Source organism: Mus caroli, unplaced genomic scaffold (genome assembly GCF_900094665.2).
Source record: "Mus caroli unplaced genomic scaffold, CAROLI_EIJ_v1.1 scaffold_12858_1, whole genome shotgun sequence".
Lineage (NCBI taxonomy): Eukaryota > Metazoa > Chordata > Mammalia > Rodentia > Muridae > Mus > Mus caroli.
The window spans coordinates 1-10692 of record NW_018390029.1 but is presented as its reverse complement, the minus strand read 5'-3'; the positions used below and the strand labels follow the sequence as shown (position 1 = coordinate 10692).

Below are 10692 nucleotides of genomic sequence, written 5' to 3'. Positions count from 1 at the left end.
CTGCTATGAACATAGTTGAGCATGTGTCCTTCTTACCGGTTGGAACATCTTCTGGATATATGCCCAGGAGAGGTATTGCGGGATCCTCCGGTAGTATTATGTCCAATTTTCTGAGGAACTGCCAGACTAATTTCCAGAGTGGTTGTACAAGCTTGCAATCCCACCAACATGGAGGAGTGTTCCTTATCTTCAACTTCTTGATATAACATTCCATGAAAATTTGTGGTGTGTGTGTGTGTGTGTGTTGTGTGTATAGTCAATTAATTGCCAAGGTGATAATAACTTCTGCTTCTCTTCCTCCCACTCCACTCGTGCCTTATCATGACTGCTCTGAAGTCTCCCTGTGAAGTAGCCCTTTTCTGTCTATTTTTCTTTCTTTTCTTTTCTTTTTTTTTAGTAAAAGCCTGCTGAAAGGAGGTTGAAGCTCATGGAGGAGAGATTTAATATAGTTTTAAACATGGGCACAGAGAGGCAGTCACTTAAGAGTGGGACAGTTTCTCAGTTTCTCAGCAGTGTCTCCTTACTGCACACTTTTCCTGGGTTGTTGGCTGTTAGAATACAATACCATTGCTACAAAGTCAGTAACACAGGTATACGTTCCCCCTTTTCTGTGCAGAGAAAGTCCAAAAGGAGATTGATCATGTGATTGGTTCACACCGGCTACCAACTCTTGATGACCGCACCAAAATGCCATACACAGATGCAGTCATCCATGAGATTCAGAGATTTTCAGATATTATCCCAATTGGTCTACCACATAGAGTCATCAAAGACACACTGTTCCGAGGGTACCTGCTCCCCAAGGTGAGACCAGCTTTGATTCCTCATCACTACTACATGGGCACACTATGCTTCTAATCACTCATTCTGTTTGTATTTTCCCTGCATTCTGTTTTACGTAGGGACTGCCTCTTTTCCATATGGGATTCAGGGTTTGTTAATATCTTTGTATCTTGTAATGTCTCCTAGAACACAGAGGTGTACCCCGTCCTTAGTTCAGCTCTACATGATCCACGGTACTTTGAACAACCAGACAAGTTCAATCCTGAGCACTTCCTAGATGCCAATGGGGCACTGAAGAAATGTGCAGCTTTTCTGCCCTTCTCCACAGGTGAGACAGACCTGTGATTCCTTTCCCAGACACCAGAGGGCAGGCCTAACCTTTGAGACACAAACAGCAATAGGTCCCTATTTACTGAGTGTATCCCAGCAGCCTTGATGAACAATCCCATTTAACCTGGCTATAATTGCTGCTTCATCCTGGGTGGTAATCTTAAAATGGTAAAGTCACATGGCAGGTTGCAAGCTCCAGGCATGTTGGAATAGGGACAGATGAGAAGTATAAGAGGAATGCTGGGCATTGAAAGTTCATTTCTTCCAACTTGGTGTGATGACAAAGAGGAGAAGGTGAGGAGGTGGCAGGGGGGACACAGTGAGTGGGATTAAAGTGATAAGTAAAAATATAACAAAATAAAAATTAAAAAGACCAGAATGAATGCGTAGGTAGTTGTTGGAGGTGGTGACTAGCAATCTGTGAGCCATAAAGCATAGTTGTTGCAGGTGGCATTGTGTTGGATGTAGGGTCCTGGTGTGTGACTTAGACCCCTGAGAAGCACAAGCACTGAAAGCCTCCCAAGACTTTTGGCACCAACGTTATGAAATATAACTCAGTTACAGGCAGGGCTAAGGGGTTACCTGGCAGGCCATGTCAAGGTGTCCACCAGAGAAATCACACAATGTGACAGATCTGGTATAAGGGAGGTTTATTTAGGGGAAAAAAGAAGAAGAAGAAGAAGAAGAGGTAAGGCCAGAGAAGTGGGTGCAAAGGTGGAAAGAAAGAATGACAGAAAGAGAAGTCAGTTGGGAAGGTGTGCAGACACAAAGAGGGGGGCGGGTAGAATAGAGGGAAAGAGAGAGAAAGGGTCTGGGGTAGTGAGAAGTTCTTTTTATATGCTGCCACTGCTACATCTTGTTCCCACCTGTCAGGAAATGGCTGCAGATGCTGCTGCAAGCTGTTGTTAGGTACCTGGGGGAACCTAAGGCAACACTCTGTAAGCCAACACTCTAGATTCGAGCAAATTCATTTTCTTAAGAAACGACAGGAACCCTGTTTGTGTACTCTGACTTGTTATGTTGCAAGAAAAAAAGGGGGGGCATTTATTTGAGCAAAGAAATCCATTCATACTGGATAATATTCCAATCCAGAGAAAGTTCAGAATTACAGCATCCATAAGTGTCAGCAGGCTGTGTTTATATACAAAAGAGGGGGCTGGGTATATGCAGATAGCTTGATTGGTGTCAGCTCAATTTCTGCCTTACTTGGCCATGTGGGAGGAGTTGGAAGGACAGGATTGGTCAACTTTAAGAGTGACTGAGACTTGTTCTTCTTTGGAAGAATATAATCTTAAGTTACAGTGTAGTCTAGTTGACTAGTGTTTGGTTATTTTGTTACATGCAGAAGTTGCCTTCAGCCAAGTTCAGTCAGTTTAATGGACTTGATAGGCTATAAACATTGAAACTGTGTTCAGGTTCCTTCCTTCCTTCCTTCCTTCCTTCCTTCCTTCCTTCCTTCCTTCCTTCCTTCCTTCCTTCCTTCCTTCCTTCCTTCCTTCCTTCCTTCCTTCCTTCCTTCCTTCCTTCCTTCCTCCTCCCTTTCTCTCTCTTTAAATTTATTCACTTTATATCCCAAATCTCTGCCCCCTTCGGTTGGTCTCTCTTTCCACAATGCCTCCTACATTTCTTTCCTGTGAGGGTCTAGGACCCCTGTGCATATCCCCCAACCCTGGCACATCTCTGCAGGGTTAGGTACCTCCTCTCTCACTGAGGCCAGAAAAGGCAGCCCAGACAGAAGAACGTATCTCACAAAGGGGCAACAGCTTTAGATTTAGCAAGCACTCCACTTTTTCAGAACCCACATGAAGTCTAACATGCACATCTGCTACATATGTGCACGGGCTTGTGCTAGGTCTAGCCTATGTACGTACTTTGGTTGGTAGTTTAGTCTCTGAGAGCCCCAAGGGTTCAGCTTAGTTGACTCTCTTGACTTTCCTGTGGTGTTCCTATCCCTTTTAGGGCTTTCAATTCTTCCATAAGAGTCCCTGAGCTCTGTCCAATGTTTGGCTGTGGATATCTGCATCTGTTTAAGTCAGCTGCTGGATGGAGCCTCTCAGAGTACAGCTTTGGTAGGCTCCTGTCTGCAAGCATAACAGAGTATAATTAATAGTGTCAGGGATTGGTGTTTGCCCATGTACTAGGTCTCTATTTGGGCCAGTTATTGCTTGGCCATTCCCCCAGTCTCTGTTCCATCACCCATTCCTGCATTTCTGGTAGACAGGATCAATTTTGGGTCTCAAGTTTTGCAGGTGTGTTGGTGTCCCTACCCTTTCCCTGCCTGGCTACAGGAGGTGGGCTCTTCATGTTCCATATCCCCACTGTTGTCAGTCTCAGTGAAGATTCCCCACAGTGATTCTTGGGAGCATCCCCTATTCTACGTCTCTGGGCTGCCCCAAGTTGCATCCTCCCCCTGTCAGCTGCAGATTTCCATTCATTCTCATGGCCGTTTGGCCATCTCTTCTATCTCTCCTCACACCTGATCCTGAACGGACCCCCCTCCCTATTATCTGCCCCATGTTCTCTCCCAGCCAGTTCCCCCATCCACCTGCCTCTCATGACTTTTTTATTCTCCCTTCTAAGTTAGATTGGAGCATCCTTGCCTTCTTATTTAAATTCTTCAAGTCTGTGGCATGTAGCATAGGTATCCTGTACTTTATGGCTAATTTCCACTTTTCATTGGGTACATACCATGCATGTCCTTTTGTGTCTAGGTTACTTCACCCAGGATGATATTTTGAAGTTCCATTCATTTACCTGCAAAATTAATGATATCTGTTTTTAATAACTGAATAGTACTACATTATATAAATGTACATTTTCCTTATCCATTCTTAGGCTGAGGGATACGTAAATTGTCTCCAGTTTCTGGTTATTGTGAATAAAGCTGCTAATGAACATAGCTAACCAAGTGTCCCTGTGCTGTATTGGGGCATCTTTTGGGTATATACCCAGGAATGGTATAGCTGGGACTTGAGGCAGAACTATTCAATTTTCTGAGAACTGCCAAATTGATTCCTAAAGTGGTTGCACAAGTTTGCACTCCCACTAGCAATGGAGGAGTGGTCTCCATACTCCACATCCTCAACAGATTGTTCTGTCCCTTTTTTTTTTTTTCGATCTTAACCATTCTGATGGGTGTACGGTGTTATCTCAGAGTTGTTTTGATTTGCATTTTCCAGATGATTAAGGACTTTGAACATTTTTAAAAAGTGTTTCTTAGCCATTCAAGATTCCTCTGTTGTGAATTCTCTGGTTAGCTCTGTATCCCAGTTTTAATTGGGTTATTTGGGCTGTTGGTGTGTAACTTCTTGAGTTATTTATATATTTTGGATATTAGTCCTCTGTTAGTTGTAGGGTTTGTGAAGATCTTTTCACAATTTGTTGGCAGCTATTTTGTCCTATTGAAAGTGTCCTTTGCTTTATAGAAACTTTTCAGTTTTATGAAGTCCCATTTACCAATTGATGATCTGACTTAAACAATTGGTGGCCTGACTAGGAAATAATCTCCTATATCAAGACGTTCAAGGTTACCTCTTTCAATTCCATGATATTCAGTGTATCAGATTTTACAGGTCTTTGATCCAATTGGACTTGAGTTTTGTGCAAGATGATAGATATGGATCTATTTGCATTGTTCTACATGCAGACATCCAATTAAACCAGAACCATTTGTTGAAGATGCTTTCTTTTCCCGTTGTATGGTTTTGCCTTGGTCAAAAATCAAGTGTCAGTAGGTGTGTGGATTTATTTCTGGGTCTTTCATTCAATTCCAATGATCAACCTATTCTATTTCTACACCAATACAATGCATTCTTTTTTATTACTATTACTTTGTATTACTGCTTGAGATTATGATGATGATGCCTCCAGAAGTTCTTTTATTGTTCAGGATTGTTCTAGCTATGCTGGTTTTTTTTTTTTTTTTGGAGAAAATGGTGTTAGAAACAATTCTCACACCTTAAGTTGCCCCCAGACCTCACATTCCCTTTACCCTCATCCTAGGGATGAAAACCAAGGCTCTGTGTTTGCCAAGCAAATTATCTTCTAAAGTTTCTATACATCCAGCCTCTCCCTGATGCATTCTAGGAGGTCCTTTCCTGGTGAGCCTCATCCATTGCTGAGATGTCTTAGGCTCAGCCATGTCTCAGGAAAGAATTGTGTAGTCTTGAATGTAAGTGATTTCAGTGATTTTGGACTCAGCCCTTCTCCTGGCTCTGTTTGGTATAATGGCCTTACTTCATCCTCAGTGTTGGCAATATGTGGAGCAGTGAGATAAAACTGAATTGTCTGTATAACACTCTAAGTTTAGCAAGACAGGGATGTGGAGGAAAAGTGATGTAAGAGGAATACAAGGAAAGAATGTATGAGAAATTACAGTTAGACAGGGAAGGTGAAGAGGTTAGGATGATAGCTAGAGCATTTAGAAAAAGCAGGCCAAAAAGAATAGATAGAAAGACACATAGTAATGACAGGTATAGACACAGGTTCAGGTAGACTGCTGTGGGACACAAGTGAGCAAACAAGGGGGTAAACAAGCTAAAAGAATAATAGAGCCAAAGAACCATGGAAGGTGTCCAAATTGTCAGCTCCAGACATGAGAACACCATGTTGAGAGTGAGATTAGTCATTTAACTATTCAGGAAAAATCTAGGTCACAAAACCAGATATAGAAGAGCCATCTCAGAGGGCTATTCCACAAATTTCTAAGCTTATGTCACATAAATTATGGAAAGGAGATGGCCAAAGGTATGAAGTTCTTTTTCTAAATACTCCCATACAGGCACAGTTTTGCAATAACATGGAGGGCACAGGAGTTGCTTGGAAATCCCTCTTGTACCTGGAGGCAGACAGTTGCAGCTAAGAATAACTAAGGTACAGGGCAGGCTGTCGTGCCTGTGTATGACTTTCAGGCTCCCATTGCTCCATGGTGCTCCATGCCTTACTTTATGAACCAGCAAGGAATACTTATGTCTCTGATAACACAGTGGGAGCCACAGATGCCTTATCACATGTACCTGCCCATTCTCAATTGTCTGAACAATTGTATTTCTGAACTATAATGATCAATTTCATTAATATCAAGGTGATGAAGAAAGGTGGCAGAGAGAAAGAGAGGAGCATGAGTGACAAAGGGAACAGAGAAAGATGCAAGACACATAGGACTTTTTCTGTAGTGTAGAGTATTTGGAACACATCATCTTTCTGCCTCAGTCTGCCAAGTTCTGGGAATACAGGCATGCACTTTCATGTCAAGCTTATATAGGATTTTTTCTAAACAGTACCTTTACCCTCAGGAAAGTACTATAAGATGGGTATCAATCTCCTCATATGAATAATGAGAGACACTGGAGATGTTGTATTTATAATGTGTACATAAACATATTCTATACCTATTCTAATTGGGTTATATTGTGGTAATTTCTTAACCCAATAAGCCCATATAAAAACCACACAGCCCAGTTATTATATTTATAATCTATATACCTAGATTGGGCAGATCTATCAATATACTATTTTATTCCCCAGCTATGAGGACCCTCGCCACTTGCAGCTTCTCTAGGCCTTGTGCTCCTGTTCCATATTCTCTTCTACCTCTTCTTCCTCCATTCTTTCTCCTTCTTTTCCCACTCTCTAAGACCTTGAGTCCCACCTTTCCCTTCTGCTGCCCAATCATAGGTTCTAGCCTTTATTTAACCAGTTAGAATGGAGAGAAGATTCACATGCAAACACCTGAGTGTGTTATCTATTCTTTATTGGGGGCAGCCCCTCTTTTTTGGGGGAAGGGGGTTCTATGAATAGCCCTGGCTGTCCTGGAACTCACCCTGTAAACCAGGCTGGCCTCAAACTCAGAAATCCACCTGCCTCTGCCTCCCAAGTGCTGGGATTAGAGGTGTGTGCCACCACTGTCTGGCTGAGGGCAGCCCCTCTTGAGGAAGCAGAATTAACATCAGAATACAAACAGCATCAGTGCAACCCACAATAAGGTTATTACAGCTCTGGAGCAAGGACTCTGATAATGTAACAAAAATTACAAATCTGTCAAAAGTGACCATGAGACATCCACCAACAATTAGCACTTCATTTTATGATTTATTTATTACATATGTGATTAATGTGTATACATGTGTGCTCTGATATGTATTTATGTTGGAGTATAGCTTGTGGGGCTGGTTCTCTCTTTCCATCATGTGGGTCCAGGGTATTAAACTCATGTCCTCGGGACTGATGGAAAGCTCCTGCCCATGCTAAGGCACTGGTCCTTGCACCAGTTTTTTAATGTTTGAGAATTTTATTTATTTATTTATTTATTTATTTATTTATATCCTAAACAATGCCTCCCCTACAAGTACATACACACACAAGAGTCTTACCACCTCCCTTTCTTCTCTAAGATGGTGGGCCCCCTTGGTGTCCCCTAAAGCATCAAGTCTTTGCAGGGTTAGGCACATCCTTTCCCATTGAGGCCAGACAAACAGCCCTGTTGGGGAATGGATTCCATAGTCAGGAAACAGCTTAAGGGACAGCTTCTAATCCAGTTGTTTGGGGACTCACATGAAGACTGAGCTGCACATCATTACTTCTGAGTGTGTAATGGGGCTAGGTCAAGCCACATAATGTTCTTTGGTTGGTGGTTCAGTCTCTTAGAGTGCCCAAGTGTCCTGGTTCATCGACTCTGTTTATTTTCTTGTGGAGTTCTTAGCCCCTCAGTGCCTTTAATCCTTACCCCAACTGTTCCTTAATGATCTCCAAGCCCCATCAATGTTTCGCTGTGGGTATATCTGTTTTAGTCAGCTGCTGGGTGGAGCCTTTTAGAGGGCAGCTATGCTATGCTCCTGTTTGCAAGCATAACAGAGTATTATTAATAGTGTCAGGGATTGGTGTTTGTCCTTGGAATGGTGGGGCTGGTTATTGCTTGGCTGGTCTCTCAGTCTCAACTCTATCTTTGTCCCTGCAGTTCTTTCAAACAGGTAATTTTTTTGATCAAAAGTTTGTGGGTGGCTTGGTTTCTTTATCCATCCACTTGGGTCCTACCTTGCTACAGGAGGTGGAGTCTTTAGTTTCCACATCCCCATAGCTATGAGTCTCAGCTAAAGTCACCCCTATAGCCTATGGCCTATACCCTATAGTCACCCCTATGGCCTCCCCCATCCCAGGTCTCTGAGATTTCCTAGAGATTCCCCATGTGCCCCCCACACCAGCAGCTGCAAATTTCCATTTATTCTCCTGGCCCTCTCTTCTTTTTTGCTTTAAATGATCTTGACACCCCCCTATTACCCTTGCCATTCCATCTCCTACCTGGTTCCCTCTTTCTTTCTATGACTATTTTTATTCCCCTGTCTAAGCAAGATTCAATCATCCTCACTTGGGCCTTTCTCTTGTTTAGCTTCTTTGGGCGTTTGGGGTACATCATTGGTATCCTCCTGTACTTTGTGCCTAATATCCACTAATCAGTGAGTACATACTGCACATGAGCTTTTGGGTCTGGGTTATCTCACTCAGATGGTATTTTTTTAGTTCCATTTGCCTGTAAAATTCTCTTAACATTCTTATTTGAATTGCAGGGTGATAGTCAAAGTCCTTGTTGTTTAGTGCATTGGACAGGGATGTCTAAATGGGTTTAGGGATGTGACAATCCAAAGGCTATACAATGGATGGATGCTCACATGGATCATTTTTTGTGCCCACAGGAAAGCGCATTTGTCTTGGTGAAAGCATTGCCCGCAATGAATTGTTCATTTTCTTCACAACCATTCTCCAGAACTTCTCTGTGGCAAGCCCTGTTGCCCCTAAGGACATTGACCTCACTCCCAAGGAAAATGGTATTGGAAAAATACCTCCAACACACCAGATCTGCTTCTTAGCCCGCTAATTGGGGTGAGGGAGCCAGGTGTCACCACTTATGTTGAGAATGGCTCTATCTTTGTGCCTCTAAGAGAGCTGCTGAAAACCAGGCCATTGGTAGCTGCTCACACCCTTCCTTCTACTGTTGTTCTCCAAAGCTCCAAGGCATGTTCTTCTTCCCTGGGAATGGTGCTGGAGAAATCAATCAACTGTCTGTTTTGATTTCTGGAGTCCACAACTCATGCTGAGTCACTTCCCTTTTCCTCCCAATAGTCCAAGTCTTCACATATCAGCTCTCCATGATCTGTGATCTGTGCTAGTGGACTCTATATAAGATCTGATTTCTATGCCTACAGAGTTGCCTAGTATGTATGGCTCAGGTAAACAGAATCATATAGTGTGTGATCTTTGGTGTCTTGTGCCTTTACTTCACATCGTATTATCTAGGTTGCTGTATTCTACAGGCCACAGTCACACACCTTCATGAGTTTCTCTCTCTCTGTCTCTCTCTCTCTCTCTCTTTAATGGGTTTTTCTCATGCTCTTTCTTAGCATACTTTTTCTCCAGCTTCTGTCTAGGCAGAAGCCTTCTCAGCCCATGGCCCCTGAGCTGCATGTTTCTGAACATTGGCCTCAGATTTCCCTATGTTTCTCATTAAATCTCATAAGAATCACAGCAATGGTCACAAGTCCCTTCCAGTTGGCACCAGCACCGGGTCACCTTGGGCATGGAATCGGCAGACATCCCCAAGGCCCCCTAGAGGACTCTCCACGCCATCTTAGGGCCACCAGTGAGTGGAACACAACTTCTGTTCCAATCCAATCACTTGGGACCTGAGACAGCATTAGGGAAGCAGGAAACCCGGCCTGACCAGGGTCACAAGTCCCTTCCTGTTGGTGACAGCATTTGGTCACCTGGGCACAGTCAGCAGACACCCCCAAGGACCCTAGAGGACAGCTTCTGAGACAGACCCCATTTTGGGCTCCAGACATCTGGGCACCTTCCCTGCCAGAAGAGAGGTGTCCACTTTGCCCGGGAGGGCTTTGCCAGAGCTCCTGGGGGAGCTATCTTGGTTCCCGGATACCTCTGAGACTAGTCTGTGCAGGTGAGAGTGTGGACTACAGAAGCTAACAGAAGTGACAGGCTGAAGCAACACACCTTCTGGGACAGGTCCTGTTTCAGGCCTTAATCTTCTGCGAGAAGGGAGGTCCAAACACCAGGTATCTGTGCACCTTCCCTGTAAGAAGAGAGCTTGCCTACAGAGAGTGCTCTGACCACTGAAACTCAGAGAAAAGAGCTAGTCTCCCATGTCTGCTGATGAAGGCTAACAGAATCACAAGAGGAAAAATCTCTAACCAGAGACAACTATAACAACCAACTCCAGAGATTATTAGATGGCGAAAGGCAAACATAAGAATCTTACTAACAGAAACCAAGACCACTCACCATCATCAGAACATAGCACTCCCCCGTCACCCAGTCCTGGGCACCCCAACACACCCAAAAATCTAGACCCAGATTTAAAAGGATATTTCATGATGATGGTAGAGGACATCAAGAAGGACTTTAATAACTCACTTAAAGAAATGCAGGAGAACACTACTAAAGAGTTAAAAGCCCTTATAGAAAAACAGAAAAACAAATCCAAACAGGTGATGGAAATGAACAAAACCATACTAGACCTAAAAAGGGAAGTAGACACAATAAAGAAAACCCAAAGTGAGACAACACTGGAGA

General features: G+C 43.4%; 1 protein-coding gene across 2 annotated transcripts in view; it reads left to right on the top strand.

The window, feature by feature from the left end:
• Window positions 1–9360, top strand: part of LOC110288440 (cytochrome P450 2B9) — a 23163-nt gene extending 13803 nt beyond the window's left edge. For both annotated transcript variants that reach the window (XM_029473851.1, XM_021154794.2), the window contains 3 exons: window positions 617–804; window positions 970–1111; window positions 8802–9360. In XM_029473851.1, coding sequence (XP_029329711.1) covers window positions 617–804; window positions 970–1111; window positions 8802–8983 — 512 coding nt within the window. In that variant the 3' untranslated portion in view covers window positions 8984–9360. The remainder of the gene's footprint in view (window positions 1–616; window positions 805–969; window positions 1112–8801) is intronic.
• Window positions 9361–10692: the final 1332 nt, after the last annotated feature.